Here is a 25776-nt window from a genome sequence, read left to right on the forward strand (position 1 = left end):
TATTTATTGTTACCATTTTGCTTAGGAATGTTTTTTTTTTGTCATGGTGTAGTTGACAGCCTTGTTTTGGCTTTGTATCGCCTTTTGCTCAATGTGCATTAAGTGAGTGAGTGCATCGATAATTTATAACGCAGTAAAAAAATGCTGTCTAAAATATTTGGCGCCCAAATGACGTTTGGCTCAAAATACAAAATCTAGACATATGTAGGCAACAACAACAGAGTCAACGCCGCCGCCACCACCACCACTATTGCCACCATGAAAGCACTCACAGCAAATGTCTATAAAATTGAGATTTAATTAAAAGCGAATTGCTGAGGTCAGCTTTTAAGTAATTAATCGTTCAAACTAATTACGCTAGCTCTCTATATATGTGGCTATAATATAGCTATAGAGAAAATTACAAAAAAAAACTAAAAAATTTTAGACCGCACGAGAGTTGTTCTCAAAGTACTCTGCAGTTTTCGCTTAAATAATTCTATAACATATGCTGGTTTTCATTAGTTGCTAGGAAACCAAAAAAAATATAAAATTCAGTTTTTATGATACAAAGTTCAAAAGATCTGACCGAATGGCGGCTGTTGGGTATCTGGTTGTTAATCTGCGCTATTGGCCCAAGCAAAGTCAAAATATTTTTTCTAAATCTCTTTATGCATCCCCATTATAACTCGAAGGGAGAAACCAAACAATAACATAGAAGACAACATTAAATGTAAATAAATAAATAAACAAACCATAAATTTTTCCCAAAAATAAAAAAAAAAAACTATTCACAAAACTTAACCATAACCACACCGATATTTTTTGTAGAGAATAAAAAAAAAATTAAAAATGATTGCTACACAACTGGCACAATTATTTCTGTATGGTCATAGGACTTACAACTCATTTGTTAAATTTGCTCTGAGTGATAGATTTCTAGGGCCAACATTTTTTAAGTGTTGAAATGTCAATCATATCAGCCGACCTAGTCAATCATTTTCGCTGTGTTGTTGTCTGTATTGTTGCCAGCTATGGACGTATGTAGGTATTTACCTAAGACGGCAATTATTCTTCGGTTGGAAATCAATTTTCTAAAGTTTTGAAAACCTCGACGCAGTGACCAACCAAGAAGTTGTAGAAAATGAAAAAAAAAAAACCAAAAACAAAAACTAAATAAATAAAAGTTTTATTTATGAGCCTGTCTTTTTTTCTTTGACTTGCTCTCCAAAAACACAAAGAAAATAAATGTTTGTTTGATTTCTATGGGTGAAAACTAAACAAATAACAAAATCAAATAATGTTTTTTTTTTTTCAAAAAAAGAACCCCTTGGCCATTAATAGCAGTATGCCGCCGCTGTTCATGCGAATGGCGCTACATGAAAGTATATTTGTTTGGAGTTTTTGTCATTTTTTTTGTTTTTGTCCAAAAAATTGATTGCCTTATTTGTCAAAATGTCATGTAAAATGTTGACAAGTTGTCGTATTTTTTTTTTTATTTTGGGCACTGACCATAAAAGGTTAAGATTCTAGAGTAGAGATGTTCAAATAATGCTGCTTCGAAAAAAAAGCAAAGCCCCACAGCTCATGATTTTTAAGATGTTATCATGACCACTCGCACTTCATGATTATATTGTATATATGCCACATAACTGTTGAGTGAAAATTTATGATCTAATGACAATTTACACACTTCAGTTAAAGAAATGTTTAATGAAGTGAAGAGAAGGGAGAACAAATTTATGATATATGGAACAATATTAATAATAGTCGCATATAAGCACCATGAAGTTGATAAATGCAATCGCTAAACTCATTAAGGTATATTTCTTGATTCTCTCATACGATTTTTATCAAATTTTTAATAATTTGTTAAGAATAATTATTTTGATGTAGTATTTTTTTTATAAATTTCAATTTTTTTTATTAAAAAAAATTAAGGATAATATCTTTATTTTCATAAATTTATAATTTAAACTCTTTTTTGATAATTAATTAAGAAATTTGCATTGACGTATTACTATTGTTTTTTTTAATGAAAAAAATTAAGAAAACTATTTTTATAAATTTTAGTTAAAAAAAAACAAAAATTGAAAAAATCCGGCAGAGCCCGCTCGGGATTTGAACCTGGGCACAAGGAGTAACAGCGAGTGCCGTTGCTATTGTCTAGCGTTCGAAACCACCAATACCAACTTCTAATAGATGCTCAGAATAATGTGCACCATGGAAGCTGTGTAATAGTGCAATTGTTGCAGACAAAAAATCTGTCATTACACGAAAACACATGGATTGGGAAAGAATACAGCTAAAAGACAGGGTTGTCGAGCGTGGTTAATGAGGTAATTGTATCACAGAGACGTTTTCGCAATTAATACGATACAAATGTAACATACCGACGTACGGCCCTTGAAGCCATCGCACCTTATATGGCTGAAAAGTCTTCTAATCAAAATATGAAATGCAAAGATTTTTTTAATGTAATGTTGTGTCTTGGGTAAAATTGATTTGTTTGAACCGGTTTTTAGCCTGATACAGGTCTCCTATAAACCAATCTCACTATTTTATTTCTTGAGCCCCTAAAAGGCCCAATTCTTATTCGATTTGGCTGAAATTTTACACACATACTCCTACTGTGTTCTCCAAGATTCAATTAAATTAGTAACGCAATTCTTTTCTTTTATCCTTTGTTTATCTAAAACGAGTTACCAAATCGGATAATAATTGCGTCCTCTAGTGGCTCAAGAAGTCCAGACCCAAGATCGGTTTATATGACAGATATATAAGGTTATAAACTGATTTGAGCCATACTTAGCACACAGTTGTTGGAAGTTATACCAAAACACCTCATGCAAAATTTCAGCCAAATCGGATAAGAATTATGCTCTCTAGCGGCTTAAGAAGTCAAGACCCTAGATTGGTTTATATGACAGCTATATCAGGTTATGGATCGATTTCAACCATACTCAGCACAGTTGTTGGAAGTCATAATAAAACACCTCATGCAAAATTTCAGGCATATCGGATAAGAATTGTGCCCTCTAGCGGCTCAAGAAGTCAAGACCCCAGATAGGTTGATATGGCAGGTATATCAAAACATGGACCGATTTGGCCCATTTACAATCCCAACCGACCTAACTAATAAAAAGTATTTGTGCAAAATTTTAAGCGGCTAGCTTTACTCCTTCGAAAGTTAGCGTGCTTTCGACAGACGGACGTACATGGCTAGATCGACTTAAAATGTCATGACGATAAAGTATTTAAAATCTTTATGGGGTCTCAGACAGATATTTCGAGTTGTTACAAACATAATGACGAAATTAGTATACCCCCATCCTATGGTGGAGGGTATAAAAAGTGAATAAGGAAAGACATATTTTTGGATTTTTTTGTTTTAATTGTTGGTTTTATAAATTCCGTAGCAAATTTTACTGTATTTTAATACATTAAATTTTCCCCAATCCATGGCATTATATGATCGTAAAATTAAAAAAAAAAATATTAAAAAAAAAATTTAGAAAAAACAGGTTGCCATGTCCATCAGCTTTATGGTGGAAATCCACCAATTCCATTGATACTAGAAAGATACGAACTCAGTCAAAAATAGCTTGAAGGTCACTAGATGAAGGAACTGACACATAAAGAGATGTTGTACAACTGTTAGTTTGTTGTGGTCTACTTTGATTCCATATGAAATCACCTGTGAGTTCTAAGCATATATAACAGAGACAAGCAGGCTATGAACTGTGGCACACTGAACACGATGGCGCCGATGAGGGGCCTTAACCAAGCGCCCGAAACGTCCGCCAATGGTGTGTTTGTCTGTGTCCATTCCGCCTGTATGTCTGGAGATTTCTTTTCTGTAATCAATAAAAACCTTTCATTCTAGTGATATGCATTCTCATGGTCAAACAAACCGTATCTCTTCCCTTTGGGAGCTAAATGAAAAAAAAAATATGAAATCGATGACCAAGCCATAATAGGCAACCATAACGAATAAAAATATTTTAATTTATTAATTTTAACAATAAATTATTAATTTTTAATATTTTTTATAATTTAAACTCTTAAATGACGTCGTTTGTTCTTTAATAAAAAAAATAAAAATTTTATTTAAGTAAAAAAAAATTGTGGATTTTTTTTAATATTCTCTCTCTCTCTGACATGGTATTATATGACCGCAAATGCCTGACGCATAAGGATAGAACATTCCTCACTCGATCTAGATTTTTTAACTATTTTTGGATATTTTTCTATCCATTCTGCATTAATGGAACAGCTCTTCTACTTCTAGCATTGCCAACAAATAAACAAAGTTATACGAGGGTTACCTTTTATATTTCGGGATTGGACAACCCTTGTATTGCAATCTGCCAACTGACAGCTCTGTCGTTAAGCTTGACATTTTTGATGTTATGTGTACTCAGAACGTTTTGACATACGAGCGCTATTTGTGTTGTTTACAGTAACTTAAAAGATTCATGTCGACCAAAAAAATGAATTAAATCGTGAACATTTTCGTGTGATTATTTTTTACAACTTTCGACGTGGATTAACTCAACAGCTTAATTAAATTTTTGGCTATGAAGCTTCATCAAGAATCAGAGTTTATCGATGATATAGTGAATTCAACCGAGGATGTAGTTAGGTTAGGTAAGAGTGAGAGTCCTTTACAGACTCACTTAAACTATTTTAAGTCCATTGTGATACCACAGTAGCGACAGACCGGTGCACGGTGCGACAACTCTTTGGAGAGAAGTTTTACATGGCATAGTACCTCAAAAATGTTGCCAGCATTGGGAGGGAAAAACCACAGTTGAAAATTTTTCTGATGGTCTCGCCAGGAGTCGAATCCAGGTGTTCAGCGTCATAGGCGGACATGCTAACCTCTGCGCTACGGTGGCCTAAATCTATAGGGATACCTTTATTTAAACATAACGCACTTATTATGAGGTCGTTGCTTCTTCTTGTGCTCCCAATTATTACCGAAAATCCTTGGAGCAAGGAAAAAAATCTTAAATTTTAGGAGATACATTCATCACAAGTACAAGTTTATAAAAAATTTGAAGTGTATAGTTCTTTTTTTCTCAAAAAGTTTGACAGATAGATGGATATGCCTATATCTACCATGTAGCAATTATGGAGTAAAAGTCCTACCTATCTTATTTTTATGCATTTCAAACTAAGTCTGTTATTTGCCTAATTGGTGATATGTTTTATGTCTCATAATCCACAAGGCCTAAAAATTAGGCTTGCACTAGAGACCTGTTTTAACCAGAGACCAAACAAGTGTATAGTTCCTTAGTTTTCTAGCAATCCAGTTTAAACTCACATGAACCATCGCCATCAATGGCCAGCGGAAAAAACGAAACAAATGAATAAATGATACTAATTTTTTTTAACACCTTAATGGCAATTTCTCAGCGTATTCATTAAATGGCAGACACACAAACCCTAGCCAAAAACAACAAAAAAAAATGTATTGGGTAAATGATGTGACAATAGTTCAACAAAGGCTAGCTAGAAAAACGCTTAGCAACAGTAGAAACGAGAAAATTAAAAAAATAAAAAATATGAGATGCCTTATGCGTTACGTGACTTAATTTCTGTCAGACAACATCAGTGAGGCGATACATTTGTTTGTTGCCACCTTAGTACCCATGCCACAGCCGACAATTTGATAATATCTGAAGAAAAAAAACCATTTGGCAACTAAAGCCAGAAGCAAACAGAAAAATGCAACGGAAAGTAATGTTAATTAAATGGGCGCTTCAGAAAATGAAAAGAAAAAAAAATACAGTTTATGACTGTTTTGATTGCCCTTGTTTGACAAACCTTCTAAAATATACGAGTACCTATACCTATATGATTAAAAAGATTATTCTTATCGCATTTTGTTGCTTTCCTGACTATGTATACTGACCTGTTTGAATTGAGGTTTTTTTTGACGTATTTTTGTGTGCTGTTTTATTATCAATTCAAACATTGTAAGCGATTTTTATTCACTTAGCCTTAACAATCAAATCACGAGACTTTTAGTCACTTCCCCCTGCACCTCTTCCCCCAGAACATGAAAGTCGTCTGAGTTTTCGCCATCATCATCATCATTCCCATGGTCATTATATCATTGTGAACAATGAACAAATGATGATGATGATGCCGCCTCTGCTTCTGCTCTGCTGTTGCTCCGTGTTGCTGTCCGCTTCGTTTACATCAGAAATGGTTGTTGGTTTATTTTTTTCGAATTTCAAATGCCGCCGACATTTTGTTAATATAGTATGTGTGTTTTTATTCTCTAAATTTTTTTTTATCCAAGTTTAAAAATAAACTAAATGCTAAATTTGTTGATAGTCGGTGTTTTATTTTTGTTTTTTTTTCGGTTTGCTATATGTGATGGTGTAAGTAGAGTGTGTGAGAACGTCCGTGATCGTTCATCATCATCATCAGCAAGAGGGGCAGCAGCAGCAGCAGTAACAGCATAAACTTTTTTTGCATCTACAACATGTTACTTTTGGTCTCACCCAGCAAACGTGCATTGGCATGCATTGGTGCTGCCGTTTTGCTGCTGCCTCTACCTCTGCCACCAGCATGATGATAAATTTCTAAACTATTTGTTGTGCAAAATGTTTGCAAATGAGTCTGATACAAAAGTCGAAAATTCGGAACAGCACATCACATGTTTTTTAGCCTTTTTGGCATTTGACTTTATATTTGCCGATTTTCAGCTGCTAAATTCATCCACGTTGTCAAAACCGCAGGCGAGGGAGGCAGCGATGCGATGCGATGCTTGGGGATGGCTTATGGCTTAGCTGGCAATTTTGAAGGCGTGAAATGAAACACACCCCCTTTTTTGTTCACAGTTAACATCACGAGGATTAACGAAAGTGTTACAGCGATTTTTTTTTAGGGTCTGGGGTTTTGTTTTAGCATTATTTTTATACAAAGATTCGTTGAAGATATGTAGCCAAATGAGGGTTTACATTTGCCCCCATGGTGGGTGGCACAACTTATTTAACCGATAAACATGGAATGGGTAGAAAAATGTTCTAAATTACAGTTGTCTTAGAGAAATTTTAGACTGAATGCACTTTTCAGTGGCAAAAAATGGTGCATTCATCCATTTAATGTCAATGATTTAATAGATTTTTTTTAGTCATATGAGAGTTTTATTATACTCTCCACCTTTGAAATATGCGTCTGAGACCCTATAAAGTATATATATTCTTGATCGTCATGTCATTTTAAGTCGATCTCGCCATGTCCGTCCGTCCGTCTGTCAAAAGCACGCTAACTTTCGAAGAAGTAAAGATAGCCGCTTGAAATTTTGCACAAATACTTTTTATTAGTGTAGTTCGTTTGGGATTGTAAATGGGCCAATTCGGTACATGTTTTGATATAGCTGCCATACAAACCGATCTTGAATCTTGACTTCTTGAGCCTCTAGAGGGCTCAATTCTCGTTCGATTTGATTGAAATTTTGCACGCAGTGTTTTGGTATCACTTCCAATATCTGTGCTAAGTATCATTCAAATCGGTTCATAGTCTGGTATAGCTGTCATATAAACTGATCTTGGGTCTTGACTTCTTGAACCTTTAGAGGGCGCATTTCTCGTCCGATTTGACTGCAATTTTGCACGTAGTGTTTTGTTATCACTTCCAACAACTGTGTTAAGTATCATACAAATCGGTTTATAATTTAGTATAGCTGTCATATAAACCGATCTGGGATCTTGACTTCTTGAGCCACTAGAGGGCGCATTTTTCGTGCGATTTGGCAGAAATTTTGTACAACGGCTTCTCCCATGATTTTCAACATACTTGTCTAATATGGTACCAATCGGTCTATTGCCTGATACAGCTTCCATATAAACCGATCTCCCTTTTTTACTTCTTCAGCCTGTAGAGGGCGCATTTTTCATGCGATTCGGCAGAAATTTTGTACAATGGCTTCTCTCATGACCTTCAGCATACGTGTCTAATATGATCCGAATCGTTCAAAAGCTTGATACAGCTCCCCTATAAACCGTTCTCTCGATTTTGCTTCTTGAGCCCCTACAAGGCGCAATTCTTATCCGAATGAACTAAAATATCACACAATGACTTCTACAATGTTCATCATTCATTTATGGTCCGAATCGGAATATAACTTGATAAAACTCCTATAGCATAACAGTTCTTATTCAATATTCTTTGTTTTGGCTAAAAAGAGATACCGCGCATAGAACTCGACAAATGCGATCCATGGTGGAGGGTATATAGGACTTTAACTTAGGGGCTAAGGAAACTCTTATTACAAATTTTTTTTTAATTTCCTTTCGATAAAAAAAAAATATATTTTAATGTTGATAATAATAATCTGCGCTAAGGAGGCCACCGTAGCGCAGAGGTTTGCATGTCCGCCTATGACTCTGAACTTCTGGGTTTGAATCCTGGCGAGATCATCAGAACAAATTTTCAGCGGTGTTTTTCCCCTCCTAATGCTGACAACATTTGTGAGCTACTATGCCATGTAAAACTTCTCTCCAAAGAGGTGTCGCACTGCGGCACGCCATTCGGACTTGGCCATAAAAAGGAGGCCCCTTATCATTGAGCTTAAAATTGAGTCGGACTGCACTCATTGATATGTGAGAAGTTTGTGTCCCTGTTCCTTATTATGCATTTTTTTTTCTTAAGTCGGAGACCAATCCTTTTTTTCTGAAACAATCAAAAGGAATATGCCCTTTTTGTTTTTTTTTTATTCATTAATTTTTAAATTTTTTCTAGTGAATTTACATTGGATTTAATTTAAATTTTTGTTTTGCAGCATTTTTCCCTCACTGTGATTTGATTTACGCCTGGCTGCTTTGGCTCTTCATGAAAAGTAGTTCATTTTAATGTGCCGTAATGTCTGTCTTTCGTCTATCTAGATTTTCAAATTTGGTGAAGCTTAAAGAAAATTACTCATGCAACGTGTATGCCGGCAAAATTGAATAGAAGAGCACAGCAACAAAAACAACAGCAAAAAAACCGACGACAGGGTGTAGAGAGATCTGTGTGTGCGATGAAATTATAAAACATGCATAAATAAGTCATTTTGTGTGTGTGTGAGTGTTTTTTTTTTACAGCAAGAGATTATTTTACATTGATAAGCAAAGAATGTAGCATGAAAATAATGAGTCTTAAGGCAACAAATTATTGAACTGCCCGGCTAAAGCAGATCTGCACACAACCAACACACACACACAAACACGTATTCACACATGGTAGCTGTATTTTGTAGGCCAAAATTGAGCCCTAAATAGAAAAGTAAATTTAGCAAAGTTTGCATACTTTCAAACAACTGTCCATCGTTCGTTGGTTCGTTCGTTCATTCATTCGCTTATGAAATCTTGTTGTATCTAAGACTTCAATCCTTTCCGTTCTGCTTTTCACTTGCGAATTGCAATTTTGTGTTGGTTTTGAAGTTTGCTTTGGGGCAGCCAGACAAATGCCTCAGAGCCTGGGCGCATGCCTTCGCTGCATGTAGGCTTAAGCTCAACTCAAACATTGGAAATGGCATTGCCAAATCCAATGAGGCATTTGTGCAAAAGTCCAGGCTTACTTTAATCGAAAACCAAGCAAAGCCTGAGTGACATTTGGATTTGCTAGTTAATTGAAATTTGTGTTGTTTTTGTTTTGATTTCTTTGCTTTTAGCTACTATTTGCGAAATTGTTTAACAATCCATTAATAAAAATGTTTTTTTTTCCCCCGTTTTCTTCATTGTTTGTGTGTTAATTTGACACCTAAGTGGGCATATAAAGCTTCCTCTGCCTACATAGAAATTTGATTTGATTGAAGAAAAACAACAGCAACAGCAACAACAACAACCAATACTATTAACAAGTTTGTTTTAAATGATAAACCAAATAACCAATCCATATGTATGGACTAGCAACGTATCGCAGACTGTCACAGTTAACGATTTTTTGAGTGACGCCTTAAAGCCTTAAATGGCTGTAAACCGAAAACGCGTTACTAGCATTACGGCCATGCCAAAGGGGGAAATCTGTGTAAGAAGAAAAAGCACTTTTTAACACCTTTTTAAAAAGTCCAAAAATCACCAAAAATGCGTAGTTGCAATTTTTCATTCATTACAACGTCGCCGTTGTAGTCTGCTCGCCTATTTATAATTTTTTTTTTATTTTTTTTATTTGTTTTTGGTATGGAAGTTCAAATCAGCCATCAAGCAGCCAGCCATCCATTCATGAAAACAAAATAAACATTTTAAGATTTTTCATTCATTAAAATTAAATTTTATATCTTTTATGTAGCAAAAAAAAATCAGCCGACAGACAAGAAAAAAACTACGCCGACATTAACTTATGGAACTAAACCTGTAGACGTACGCCTAACCCACATACATATGTTTGGAAACAAACAAAAAACACACACAAGAGACACAAATGGACGGACGGACAGACGGAAAACTTACATATGTTTGCGCCTAAAACTATCAATGAAATACAAAGGGGTTAGCATGGGCAAAAAGCTTGTGGGTTTTATGTTTAAATCACTTATAATTAAAGCCTGGTTTATTTCATCGCTCTGGCTTGGTACTGGCTATGATGGTGCTGGGGATGTTGACTACGACTATGATGATGATGATGTTAATGATGATGACGATGATGTCGATTGCTTGCCCACTTGGCCTTTCAGCCTCTGTAACTTTAGTTTTTTTTATTATTAAGTTATAAATCTATTTTTTGTGCTTTTTTCAGTTTTTCGTGGTTTGGGTTTCTTAAGTTTTTTCCTATGAAACACCAAATACCGCCAACATTAAGTATGCTATGGCTTCCGTTAGAAATCCATAAACTGACTCCCCTAGCACTGTTTCTGTTTCTTTTCTTAATAAAAGGAAATAAATTATTAAATTAAAGATGTGTTCTATGCCGAAGATTACAAACAACTGCTAATGGTTATAACAACGACAATGCAGACGCCAAACGCGCCACAAGACGCCACTGAGCCAAGTCAAGCAAGTCAATGATGTAAAATATTGTATGGGAAATTGATTCTGTTGCGCTGTTGGCGCTGATGAATGTCTAAAGAAGGAAATCATTTCAATATCAGCCATGCCAACCAGCTGGGTACGCAGATTGGGAGAGAGCTGGAGAAAAACACAAACTTAGCTTTAATTATATGCAATTTGTGTGTGTGTGTTTATTTGTAAGAAGTTGTTGCTGTGGTTTTCTGTGCCAGTTGAAAGCAGAAAATTGTTACATATATGTTCAAGAGCTGATAAGGAAAAACCATAGCTTGAGCCAAAGAAAAACAAGTAAGAGCGTGCCAAGTTCGGCCGGGCCGAATCTTATATACCCTCCACCAAGGAGCGCATTTGTCGAGTTCTATGCGCGGTATCTCTTTTTAGCCAAAACAAAGAATATTGAACAAGAACTGTTATGGTATTGGAGCTATATTAAGTTATAGTCCGATTCGGATCATAAATCAATGCCGAACATTGTAGAAGTCATTGTGTAATGTTTCAGTTTATTCGTATGAGAATTGCGCCTTGTAGGGGCTTAAGAAGCAAAATTGGAAGATAGGTCTATATGGGAGCTGTATCAAGCTATTGATCGATTCAGACTATATTAGACACGTAGGTTGAAAGTCATGAGAGAAGCTGTTGTACAAAGTTTCTGCCAAATCGGATGAGAATTGCGCCCTCTAGAGGCTCAGGAAGTCAATATCCCAGATCGGTTTATATGGCAGCTATATCAAAAGATCGACCGATTTGCGTCATACTCAGCACAACTATTGGAAGTCATAACAAAACACCTCATGCCAAAATTTCAGCCAAATCGGATGAGAATTACGCGCTCTATTGGCTCAAGAAGTCAAGACCCAAGATCGGTTTATATGACAACTATATCAAAACATGGACCGATTTCAACCATACTCAGCACAGTTATTGGAAGTCATAATAAAATAATTCATGCTAAACTTCAGCCAAATCGAATGAGAATTGCGCCCTCTAGAGGCTGAAGAAGTCAAGATCCAAGATAGGTTTATATGGCAGCTATATCAAAACATGGACCGATATGGCCCATTTACAATCCCAACCGACCTACACTATTTAAAAGTATTTTTGCAAAATTTCAAGCGACTAGCTTTACTCCTTCGAAAGTTTGCGTGCTTTCGACAGACGGACGGACGGACATGGCTAGATTGACTTAAAATGACATGACGATCAAGAATATCTATACTTTATGGGGTCTCAGATGCATATTTCGAGGTGTTACAAACAGAATGACGAAATTAGTATACCCCCATCCTATGGTACCCTCCACCATAGGATGGTGGTATACTAATTAATAAATAATAAAAACTATGAAAAACAATAACAAAATAGTAAAAAATTTAAAACTAGTAAAAATTTATTAAGTCGCACTTCGGCATTCGGACTAGACTGTAAAAAGGAGGCCCCCTATCATTCAACTTAAGCTTGAATCGGACAGTACTCCATGATATGCGAGAAGTTTGCCCTTGTTCCTTAATGGAATGTTCATGGGCAAATTTGCAAATTGCAATAATGGGTCCAAGACCTTAAACCAGGAGATCGGCATATTGGTAGCTTTATCTAAATAGAGTCCAATACAGACCCTACACGGAACGATTATCGAGAGATCAAACATAGCTCAGAGTGATAAGTTTCAGCAAAATCAGGTAATAAATTCGCATGTTATGGGCAAAAGATTTTAAATCGTTAAATCGGTCTATATGGGGGTTGTACGATAAAGCCTAACTTTGATCACAGCTTGTCCGTGGACTAAAACAAGTTTCAGTTCATTATCTTAATTTTCAAAAACTGTAGCGAGTTTTCAACGGTTTTTAGGCGACCAACGCAGAACGCCTAGGTTCAAACCCCGAAGTGAAAATCAAGAAAATTTGTAATGGCAGTTATCCCTTTACTAATGCTGGCTACATTTGGGAGCTATTCTGCCACGTAAAAACTTCTCTTCTAAGTGATGTTTCTATGCGGCATTCCGTTTGGACTGGTTTAAAAAAGGAGGACCCTTATCATTGAGTTTAAACTTTAACGGGCAGCGCTCATTGAAGTGAGAGAAGTATCCCTTGTTCCTTAATGGAATGTTCACAATATTTAGTAGCTTGATTTCAACAGATAGACGGACGGAGGGACATGGCTTAATCGTCTTAGTTTTATGTGTCGGAAAAAATGTTTTATGGCAACTCTTCAAAAAAGAAAGATTTCAATCCATTGCCACATATTTTTAGAAACTCTCAAACTCCCTGATTATCAACTCCCTCAACATAGCATCGTTTAAACATGTTTGTGCTTTAGAGAAACAAAAATCTTCTGGTTTATCCATTATTATCTCATGGCCCTAAAATTGTGATTTACCTTGTCCCATTTAGTAATTAAAAATCTCTATTAAAGCCAATTAAATCCTCTAACCAAAGTGAAAAAAATACGAAGGCTCTGAAAAAAAAAACATCTGCCAGATCTTATCACAAATCTTAACTCCTAGTAATTCTTGGCAACAACACTTCCCCCCCCTAGAAAAACCAAAAAACAAACGAACCGAAAACCTGTTAAATAGAATACAACAGTGCTATACAAAATAAATCTTTGCAAAGGAAAATTTGTGGAAAATCCCTACAAACAAAAGAGAACAACAGGAAGCTGCTAAATCCCCTAACAAACTGCAATTTGAACCGAACTGAACTGAAATGAAATCAATGCTGGGCCATTCATGGAGGTCTTTCTTAACAAGGAATTCAAATGAAATGTAAAGAATTTTTAAGCGGCTTAAAGTTAGGCTATTTGTGTGTTTGATTTCTCAAAAGCATTAAAAAGGTATAAAAGTGTAATGAAGTGAAAAGAAAAGAAAAAGATGTGGGGAAGAATATAAAATCAATAGAGTATAGACAAGTATACGAGTTTTCAAAAGCCAACGAAATCCATAGACAAATTGGCTCCACCAGAGAAGAGAAATGTTCAATATTTTCCCTTTATCTTTGTCGGCTTTTGGTTGTGGGAGCCATGGCCTGTGGGGGTTTGTTTTAATGCTTAGAACAAATCGTAGCCATCATAAAGCTGCAGATAAAAGAAATGGAAAATGTCGGGTTGTTGTTGTAGCCATGTAAGAGTATAGTTGGAGTTTTCCAAACAAACCTTAAATGGTATAATCATGCTGTTACAACAATGCTAAGAAGCACACTTAGTCAGACAGTCAGTCAGTTAGACATTTAGCTCTGCTCAACAGCAAGAACAATGCTTATGACGACTAAATGTCTAACAGTTCCTGGGTCTTAAGGCAGATAATGGTTGTGCTGTAGACCCTGTCGGAAGACAAGAATAATGCCACTTAAAAGACATTCAAGAGTTGCAATGCCATGCCAGCTAGCATTTCGAAAAGAAAGAAGAAAAAAAACAACAACAATAAAAATGTGTTTACTCAAACAATTAGAGCTTTGGAAAGATGCCTTGCTGGTCCAACGAACAAGCTGCACGTTCTCTTTGAGGAATTTCCCACATTTCAAGCATCCCAGCGGCAAGTGGTGAAGCATCATAACCTCCTAAGGGATTAAATGACATGGTAACATATCAGCAATGGGATTGTCGTTCTCTTGGCTTGGTTTATGGGAGGCATGCCATGATTACTTGTAGCACAACTGCAAAAAGTGACATTTACACACTTGCTGGGCTTTTCTGGGATTTTCACTTTTCCCACATGCCACCACTGCAGCCTATTGCTTGGTTTGTGTGAAATACCCTGCTGGTCTTGGGAATTCCCCTTTTGGTAGGTATTTGAGTGGGTGGTCTGCTTTGCCAGGTACCTTAGGTCATTGCCACACAGCATTGCAACACAATTATATGATGGGAAATTCCGGATTTTCGCAACAAAAAAATGTGTCTGCAGCCAACATATGTCAACTTGTTGGAAAATACCAAAAGGCAACGACATGTGATGCACTGTTTTTTTTTTACAATGTGTTGTAAAAGTATATGCAGACATTTTGTTGCCTGTCTGTCTGGCGAATGTAGCTGGCCGTCCGTCTGTCTGTCTGTCCACCAATCTAGTCTCTTCATACGCCCTTTTGTACGCGTGAGTTTTGGTTTTATTTACTTAGCCATAAAATCCCAAGAATTTTTGTAAATCTTAAACACAGGTCACAAGGAGTGTGGGAATTTCCCTATTTTCCGGTTGGTTGCTTGGTTGCCAGCAACATATCAAAGGATTTACAATGTTGCAGCTTAGTTTTTAGGGGGAAACCAAATGGAATCTTATTAGAATACTGAACTATAGAAAAGAGAAAGTTGAGGGAATTTATTTCTAGAAGGAAAAAATTCTCAATTTGAGAAGGTTTTTAAATAAACGAGAAAAAAAATTAGAAATGTTGATAGACATTTTTGTAAAAGAAAAATAATTTACTAATTTTTAAAGAAAATGTTAACACCTAACCAACATTGCTATTGTAAAGGTATGAAAATACTCTCCTGTAATTACTGTTCCTAATTATTTTCTGATATCCTTAACGATTTTAATAACTGACAAAAATTAATCTAGAACTAATATTCCCATATTCTGCCAGAAAAAAGGAAGGTTAGGTCAGGTAAGAGTGGCAGTCCTTTACAGACTCACTTAGACAATTTTAAGTCCATTGTGATACCACAGTAGAGACAGACCAAGGCTTCTGGCGGGAATCGAACCCATGACTCCTGCACTGGTAATCCAAGCACGCTACTAACTTGGCTACCAAGGCGCCCTAGCAAAAAAGTATGATCCCACAGAAACAGGAGTAGGAAGATGCCTTCTAGTTCTGAACCGCCGAACCATCCAGATAGCTTTAAAAATCTCAGCAACTTGCGAATGTTCATATCCGCTAAATCAGACAGGTTTTCAAAGAAATGAGAACCTAAAGTAGAACTCCTTCTGACTTTAAGTGCGGGACACAAACACAGCTTCTGCAAAAGTCGTTAGTTACAACCTTCAGTCTGTCAGCATGTTCTCCGATTAGACAGTGACCTGTCATGAAGGACATAATGACTGAGACGTCTGTTGTAGCTAGCGGCAGCAAAGCGGTAGACCTCTTCAAGTCTTGATTAGGCTACATAATTTTGGAATGCTTACAACCCCCCTTTGCGGCCATCTATCATTTGTTGCCCTACGGGCCTGGTTCTGAAAATTTAGCTTACATCCCGCTAAAGGCATACGCACAGATTCCAGTTCCACGGGAATGTGTAAGGTAGTTCCTAGTAAGATAAGACTTGACGCGATTGTTGGAAGTCATAACAGAACACTACGTGCAAGGTTAGATTAGGTTGAATGGGTCGCCCACCAAAGGTGAGTTCACTGGAGGACAGTTTGACCCATTGGGAAGAAAAAGGAAAATGTGAGACCTCGTACCAGAGGTTATACAAGATTAAAAAGAAAAAGACAAGAGGAGTGGAGAAACCCAATTTTTTCGCGAAATTGCGAAGATCCATTTTAATAGGACGTCTTAACCGATATGGCCCATTTGCAATTCCCAACGACCTACATCAATAGGAGGTAAAATTTCAATGAACATTCCACTAAGGAACAGGGCCAAACTTCTCACATATCAATGAGTGCAGTCCCATTCAAGTTTAAGCTCAATGATAAGGGGCCGAGTCTGAAGGGCGTGCCACAGTGCAACACCTCTTTTGAGGAGAAGTTTTTACATCGTATTGTATCTCAAAAATTTCGTCAAAATTAGGAGATGATAACCACCGCTGAAAATTTTATGGTGGTCTCGCCAGGATTTGAACCCAGGCGATCAGCGTCATAGGCGGACATGTTAATCTCTGCGCTACGGTGGCCTCCCCATCTCACGCAAACCTGGGAATATCAAAAGCCCGATGGAAAGATCAAGTGGGGGGAGACACCTTGAAACTTGGTGTCGGAGATTTTAGAATGAGCGCGGAAGATCGAGGCGCTTGGAACGCTATTCTACATTAGGCTAATGGAACAAATATTTTGTCATAGCCAATTAAAGTAAGTAAGTAATGGGATCCTAAATCAATATTTCGAGGTGTTTTAAATGGAATGACTAAGCTAGTATACCCCAATCCTATGGTGAGGGGTATAAAAAACAAAAATTGAGCAATTTGGGTTTCATTGTCAACTTCATAGCCTCTTCATTATTTACTTTAAGAGTCACTGGTGTCTCTTTGAAGCCTTCAAGCTTTTCTACCAATCTTTTTAAGTATAAAGCATTTCAAGCTGTATTTGAAACTCCGCCTCTGTGTTACTTAATGTCACAAGATTGAGAGTTTTAAATTCCCACGAAATCAAACAACTCTCTTGATAAAATACGAATGGCGTACGGGATTTTCTACAGATGGGATTACTTCCTCAATCTGTATCAGCATAGCTGATTAATACATTTTCATCAAATATATCTTTGAGCTTTAAATCCAATATCTTATTATTCTCTTTTCGCCCTTCAAAACGCCCCGCACACTATTCCTTTTTGATGGGTTAGTTGGGCAAAGGATAATGCTGTATATTTTAGGTCTAGGTGCCTTTTGTGATAACTTCCCGACAAAATCTAAGATATGAGTAGTGATTGCTACATACATGAGGTCTCCCATAGGTGATTGATGTACTACTAAATTAGCTGTACGGCATTTTGGAATTATGTTCAGCTTAGAGCAATGGGTTTGTTTTGCTCATAATTATGGGAAACCAAAATAAAAACCCTTTAAAAAGTTAAGGCAAAATGTTGTATCGCGAAATGCATTGACCAGGCATTTTTGAACACCATTTCTTCTTGAAATCTTGGATCAAGTGGAGTTGGCACTCTACTCCTCATTTCCTCTTTTACTACTCAATTAGCTGTACTGCATTTTGGAATTGTGTCCAGCTTAGAGCAACGGGTTTGTTTTGCTCATAAGTATGGATAACCAAAATAATAATCCTTGAAAAAGTTGGGGCAAAATGTTATATCGCAAAATGCATTGAGCAGGCTTTTGTGATCGCCATTTCGGCCTTGCTGTAGTCAGTCACTGCATTTTTATTAAAACATTCTATTTGAAATCTTGGATCAAGAGGAGTTGAATGCTTTTTATTATATTTAAAAATTAAAGTTATAGGCAATTCAATTTTATTAGGTGCAAAAAAATATATTTTTAAAAAGTTTTTTTTTTTTTTTGGAAAAAAACCCTGGCTTGCTTCTCCTATTTTTAAATATTTTTTTCCTATTTTTTTTCAAATGCTAACTAAATTACAAAAAAAAATACAATGAAACTTACCCGCTGGTCGATTGTTCCTTCGATTGCCATCGGCTTCGTCCACAATTAAAGGTGAATGTTTGCGGCCATAAGCCAAAGTTGTTTGGCTAAGGCACACCAGGCTGAAGATTAAAATCTTGAACATGACTGAAGTTAACTCGCAAAGGCGACTCTGTGATGTTGTATAAATTCTGGACATTTTTTGGAGTTTTGTTTTTTCCTTGATGAATGGGTGTTGGGAAGTTTTCCTTTTATGCGTTATTTATTGATGTTGTTGTTATTATTTTTTATATTTGAAAAAAAAAACACTTAAATTTTTATGCTTTTTTCTTTGTTGGGAAACTTTTTTTATATACTCTTCTTTTTTTCTGTTGCTACTTTGCAAAATTGTCGATTTGTTACTTTATATTCGTATTTTTTCTTTGTTGTTGTTGTTGTTGTAGATGTTGTTTGGTTTACACTTTTTGCAAACAGTAAGAGAAAAAAATGGATTTATTAAAATATAAATAATAATAATAAACACAAACACAAATTACTTTCGAGTGGCACTGAATGTATGGGGGGATGTGTGTATGTATGGCGTTGGCTGTATATGAATGAATAGGTGAGTGAATTGTGGAGTGGCTGGCTGTAGTTTGTTTTTATTTTTTTTCTGCTGCTGTAGATTAGATAACACTTGAAGAATTGAAATGATATTTTTATTTTTTGCTTGTTAATTTTTTTTCGATTTTGATTTTGCACTTTTTTTTCTTCAACTCTTTTCCTCGCTCAATGGGGCGCGGGGAGAGGTTGGTTGGTGGGGGCGGAAACGGAAATATTATTTGTTATTATTTCTCTTTTCAACTTCTTTTTGTATTCTTCATAGATTCATGATTCTCTTCTTCACCTTTTACATTTATGTAGGTTCGTTTTTGGTAATAATTCGATTTTTTTCACTTGATTTCTTATTGTTGTTGGATTTTTCTATAGCGGCTGCGACGGCGACGGAGACAGCGGCACAAATATTGTTTTTAAATATTTTTGCTTAGGTTAAGATATTCGCGTTTTTTTTCTATTTATCTAATTCTTACACGTTCGTTCGAATTGTTGTTGTGTTTTCTTTTTCACCTTTTTGTTTTTGTTTGCTTCTTTTTTTGCAGAATACTTTGCTTTTGTTTTTCTTTTTTTTTTCTTTAAATAAACTAGATTTTGCCGTTGCGGGGTGTTGCTCTTGTGTTTTTCATCGGTCGGTTTGGTTGATTTTTGTTTGGCGGCTATGGCGGCGGTACACGTTTCAGTCCGTACAAGCCAGTTCAAAAGTCCCCAAAAAGAAAAAATCGCAAAAGTTCTTTTCTTGAACTCGTTACGATTTCCTCCTCGATACAGCCAGGTTTTCGATTTGTTGTTGTTATATTTTCTTACACTTCCATATAACTTGGAGATGGAAGAGTTTTTGCGGTTCGGCGTGCGCGTTGTTTTTGGGAGGAGTAGTAGTAGTAAGTGGTAGTGTTGTTTGGTGGTGTTGTTATGTGTTGCGCGTTTCGAAAAATAATGTTCACACACGGTTGTGGTCGTTGAATAAATAAACTAACGAGAGCTGTTTTTGTTGCTCGGTACACAACGACGGACAACGACGACGCCGACGACGACGGCGTTAACGATTACGACTCACACACAGGGCGGCTGGGCTGGTTGGCTAGCTGAGTGAGGGGCTCTCAGAGAAGACAAAAAATAACACCGAAACAACATAAAAGAAACAAAAAAACTTTTTCAGTTTCGTGTTGATGTTGCTTTTGCCAGTCAAGGGGGAGAGCGAACTTTTGACTTTGCAGTTTTTTTTGCTTGGGTTTTTCGTTTTTTTTTCTCTCTCGGTTTTTTTCATTCAAATGCCCCTCAATGTGGAGACATACATGGATGTTGTTGGTTCTATCTTGTTACTCTTAGAGAGGGGGATCCTTGTGATGCGGCGTCTGGGGGCGTTTCGTAAAGTGAATTGGTATATGACTACGTCGCAGTCTTGGGGTTCACTCTCGTGCCAAAATATTTGTGTAAGCTGCTTGCCTCAAAATCAAAAAAAAAAAAGAAAATTCATACACACTTTTTTTTGCCACAGCATTCGTTAAAAAAAAAAACACTTCACATTTGTCGCATTGAAGTAAAAACAAAATTTACTTGTACAAAATCGTTCTCTCTTGCGTAAAAATGTTGAAAATTTTTCTTGCTTGCTATTATGCTGCTGTTGGGCACACGATCGACTCTGTTACTCGCTGCGTACTAATGGTGAGGCGAAGTGTCGCAAATACACGAAGCCTCGGCAAAAAGTTGCTCAGAGCTCACACAGTGGCTGCATCGGTATGGCCAGGTCAAAACAAAATAGCAAAATGTTGCCAGAGAGTAAGAGAGCGTGAGCGACCAAACTGGGAGGGAGGTCAGACAAAAACAACAGGTAGTTTAGCTACCGAAACATTTAATGCCAGCAACAATGTTGTGCAACATGGAAAATTTATTTGAGTAAGGTCGCAATGACAACGGAAACATTAGTTAATTGGTTGTCGTCGGCTTGCTTGACGATGGTTGGTTGCTGGGTTGGTTCAATGCACACACGACATTTTTCCGGATATCCGGTGCAAATATAAGAATGTGTTGTGAACCTTACACACACACGCACACAGACAAAAATACTTGTGTGGTTGCCAAGTAAAAGGGAAACAACATACAATACGAACATACGAACCTGTATAAAAGGCTATAAAGGAGAAATACCTTGATGTCTATGGTCTATCCCTTTCGCATAATATTAGATTTTGTTTTGCGTACACCATGCTACTTAGAGCTGTATATTCCAGTCTATTTGTGGACTTATAGCAGGCTTTTGTGGTGATTTTTCCATAGACTTTATAGTCAATTCCAAAGATGCCTGCAAATGTTCATATATACATATGTATGTACATACATCCTCATCACAGTTTCTTGCTAAATCAGTGGCAAGAGGTGTGAAAAGTGATAAGTTCTACAATTTTAACACCTGGTTTAATGGAGGTTTCATTCGAAGCAAGCAACAGTGGTTGATTGGCCCATGTGTGAAAAAGTGACTGACTAGCGTTTTCAAGAATGAACAAATGTTTCGTTCTTCTCAGAAATTTTGGCCAAAACAAACCTCATAACTGAAGACTTTTTAAAGAATAATTTTGCTAAAAATAAGATGCTGGACCAAAATATATGGGGACTTCCATGAAAAGCCTGACAAAAACATATATGGGGAATTCCATGAAAATGTATCCCATTATGCAAAAATCAGGAATGAGAATTTCTTAATAAATTAATTATTAAATTTGTTTCCACTAGCAATTTTTAATTCAATATTTTCCAAACTTGATAGAATGCTTTCCTTTGCATGTAAGTAATAGCGGCATAATATGCACCTTAAAAAAGGCCGAATTGGCATCAATGCCTTTAAACAATGTTGACTTTCACTATATTTTATATATGATCTCTCAATCTCTTGAGCCCCTGGAAGCGGCAATTGTTATCTGATTTAGTTGAATTTTTTATGTAGTGTTTAGTTAACAACCGCGTCAAGATCGATCCAAATCGGTATATAACCTGATGTAGCTCCCATATAAACCAATCTCCCAATTTTACGCCTAGAGCGTCTGCAAGCCTCGAATATTATCTGATTAGGCTGAAATTTCGCACAGAGTGTTTTTTTATGACTTCCAACAACCATGGCAACAATGCACAGTGGGAGAAAATCGAAAAAAAACTTGTAAAATATATGCCGTGTGAGAACGGGTAGAGATATCTCCTTGATATGGTTACAGCTGAGATGTTAACCAGAAGTGGAAAATTTCAAGGCACTAGGTTGTTCAGGCGCCTTTTGGCAAGACCATAAATATGGACACCTAGGTATTTCGAAAATTCGTTGGGGCTGCCAAATCTTCATTTATGGTCCCATTTTCAAAATTCGTTTTTGCGACATACCTACTGTGTATGGTCGAGGTGGGGCTATATTTAGAAATATCTGCCATATAGGATGATCTCCCGATTTAGGGTCTTGGGGCCATAAAAGGCGCATTTATTAACCGATTTTGCTGAAATTTGCCACAATAAGCTGTATTAGACCCTTCAATATCCGTGTTTGATGTGACCCCAATCGGTCTATATTTCAACATAGCTGTCCTATAGACCGATCTCTCGATATAAGGCCTTGAGCCCATAAAAGGCACATTTCTTATCCGATCCGCTGTAATTTGACGTAGTGACCAATAGTAGGCTTTTCGATATCGGTGCCCCATGTGGTTCAGATCGGTCACTAGATGCGCCAGGCCATTATGCGCAGCGAAAAGCTCAACGTATTGACCTTCAGAAGTCGTATGGCTCGAATGGAAGAGCCAGGAGGAGTTGTGGACATTGAAATCCTCAGCAACAACGATTTCACTGCATCTCCTCCTGCCAATCCTCCAAAATATCTGTGATGAAATCAGAAAGGGCTTCGAAACAGTTCATGGAAACCTCCCTTTCTGTGTTTGGATTCCTATATAGAAATCCGAAGTGTAGTATATATGTTCCAATCCCGAATTTAACCTAAAGGAAGTAAAATTCAAGATCCGATGAGTCCGGGTGTTGTCGTCTTTGGAACACGTACCATTACGTACATATACCACGATGCCTCTGTGCGAAACAAAAAGAGACAGAGTATGGTACCCTGGGTCTCACAAAGAGCTAGAATGTTAGTATAGTAGTAGTATAGTAGTAGTAGGTATATTGGCCGAATGTACTTTAAAATCACCCATCACTTAGCAACCAGAAGGAAAAGATGACAAAAGCAAACTCAATGTGCAATAAAGAAAACAAACTCGTTTTCAAAATCCGTGCCCTATATGGTTCAGGTCGGTCTATATTTGGATATAGTGGCCATATTGACCAATATTCCATTTTCACAACTTGAATTGTGAATTGTATTTATTATACCACTCGATGTCAGTGCCGAGTTTGGTTCAAATCGGACCATATTTCAATATATCTGCAATGGGTTCATAAATGCCTTTTTACTTGTTATACCCTCCACCATAGGATAGGGGTATACTAATTACGTCATTCTGTTTGTAACTACTCGAAATATTCGTCTGAGACGAATGATGACGTATATATTGGGTTGCCCAAAAAGTAATTGTCGGTAATATAGTAGTAATATAGTCGGCGTTGAAAAATTTTATCAACGGCTTGTGACTCTGTAATTGCATTCTTTCTTCTATCAGTTATCAGCTGTCACTTTTAGCTTGCTTTAGAAAAAAAGTGCGCGAAATTTTGTTTACATTTGTTTGTTTGGCGTCAATTGTAATATGGGTACCACATGTATTGAAAGAAATTCATTTAACAAACCGAATCAACGCTTGTGATATGCACCTTAAACGCAATGAATTCGGTCCGTTTTTAAAACGAATCATAACTGGAGATGAAAAATGGATTGTTTACAACAACGTTAGTCGAAAACGATCATGGTCCAAGCATGGTGAACCAGCTCAAACCACTTCAAAGGCTGATATGGTGGGTGGGAAGGGTGTGGTATATTTTGAGCTGCTTCCAAGGAACCAAACGATTAATTCGGATGTTTACTGTCAACAATTGGACAAATTGAATACAGCCATCAAGGAGAAGCGACCAGAATTGGTCAATCGTAAAGGTGTCATATTCCACCAGGACAACGCTAGACCGCACACATCTTTGGTCACTCGCCAAAAACTGAGTGAGCTTGGCTGGGAACTTTTGATGCATCCACTATATAGCCCTGACCTTGCACCATCAGACTACCATTTATTTCGATCTTTGCAGAACTCCTTAAATGGTAAAACTTTCGGCAATGATGAGGCTATAAAATCGCACTTGGTTCAGTTTTTTGCAGATAAAGGCCAGAAGTTCTATGAGCGTGGAATACTAAATTTGCCAGGAAGATGGCAAAAGGTTATCGAACAAAATGGCAATTATATATTTGATAAAAGTTCATTCTAAGTTTTATTAAAAATGCATTTACTTTCTTTTAAAAAATCCGCAATAACTTTTTAGGCAACCCAATATTTGTTAACTGTTCAGCTAACTCCTTGAAAGATTTACAACAGACGATGAGAATTCTAGAATACGTTACCCTGATATTAATTGATTTCCTGGCAATCTGAGAAGATATTTTTCCAAGGATCTCAACTTGATTGCGTACTCCACAGTCATTGGGTAGATAAGTCCTAGTTCTCTAGAGTGGAACTTTACGCACAGTTCCAATCGGTTCCATTTGGCATAATGCCACATGCATCGGCATAGAATAACAAAATATTTTTAACTCCTACCTGGTTAAAGAGATCCCCTGAGTCCTGCACAGTAGGTGAATTTTTAAATTTAAACCGCTGAAAAGTTCTTCAAATATTCTCGCCAGGATTCGGACTCAGGTGTTCAGGGCCCTAAGTGAATATGCTAACCCATGCTCCATCATGGGCTAACATATTCGCCTCTGTTCGGAAGTAGCCCCATACGAATGGTTTTCCAAATTTAACTTTTTGACAATGCATTGGCCTATTTGTGCTCCCATTTTAAGGAATAATGACTGGAGTATATTTTTAAGCATATTTTTTCACTGTGTAGGCCTGTACGCAACCCTTACGAAATTTTCTTTGGCATAAGAAATATGCTAGACGAAATTTTCGGTTTGCTTTGTGTGACAGGGTGACATTGTAAGCATCGGAGATTATTTTCGCTAGCATTGCAACAAAACTAATGATCATTGATCATTTTTTGCACCATGTAGTAGACTTATATGTACCAAATAACGCCTAATTTAGATGAATGCATGCTTTATCAAAAAAAGTGTGACAGATTGGGCAAACGAATGTCTATTTTTTTCTCACCATGTGTTGCCGACTGAAAATTTCGCCAGAGCTGCGTACCGGTCATTTAGTCATTAATGGTGATTTCGATTGTGCAAAAACGTGTAGCATTTTTACGACTTGTCGCATTGAAATCGAAATTTTGTGTTCGTTTCAAAAAAATGTTACTCCACCACCGGGTGCAGTTTTCGCTTTTAATGATGTGGCCTAAAGAGAGTGGAACTATATTGCATTTCTTACACTGTGCCAAGTCTACATTGTAGAATGCCACACTTAAAATTGGCAGGAGAGTAAAAATAGCCTTTACTCTCTTTTGTTGTTTATTTAAATTAAACAGATGGTTTTCATAAAACAGCTGTTTGATGCTGCAAATTTCTGCTGCGAAAAAACCTCCAGTAGAAATTGGCAAGTTCTCAATTACCAAACTCTCAAAATTTAGTTCGCTCTCACGCTCTCTCCCGCTTTCTTCTACTGCCAATAAAGTTTCAGCAACAATTTTTGCTAATTTGCACAAATTTTTGAGTACACGAACACACTTTAAATCAGCTGCTATCATTATATAGGCACCTACACTAAAATAAGAGCGAACGCTAAAAATTTAGAATACATGTGAACCCCAAACAGAGGAAGAAGAGTACAACATTTGTTGAATCTTTGGAAAAGGCGGCAAAATATTTACATGTGAAAGCGTGCGAAGTTCGGCAGGGCCGAAT

At 36.8% G+C, this 25776-nt stretch overlaps 1 protein-coding gene across 5 annotated transcripts in view; it reads right to left on the reverse strand.

Moving 5' to 3' along the window:
• LOC106088778 (dorsal-ventral patterning protein Sog) overlaps positions 1-20462 on the reverse strand; it is a 61810-nt gene extending 41348 nt beyond the window's left edge. The window contains exons 1-2 of one of the 5 annotated variants that reach the window (XM_059366465.1): positions 20364-20462; positions 18234-18672 (exon numbers count right to left, since the gene is read on the reverse strand). In XM_059366465.1, coding sequence (XP_059222448.1) covers positions 18234-18411 — 178 coding nt within the window. In that variant the 5' untranslated portion in view covers positions 18412-18672; positions 20364-20462. Of the gene's footprint in view, positions 1-18233; positions 18673-19098 lie in introns of all 5 variants that reach the window. The other 4 variants (XM_059366464.1, XM_059366463.1, XM_059366461.1 and 1 more) reach the window with 4 other exon arrangements.
• Positions 20463-25776: the final 5314 nt, after the last annotated feature.

This window comes from Stomoxys calcitrans, chromosome 4, assembly GCF_963082655.1.
Source record: "Stomoxys calcitrans chromosome 4, idStoCalc2.1, whole genome shotgun sequence".
In the NCBI taxonomy this organism is placed as follows: domain Eukaryota; kingdom Metazoa; phylum Arthropoda; class Insecta; order Diptera; family Muscidae; genus Stomoxys; species Stomoxys calcitrans.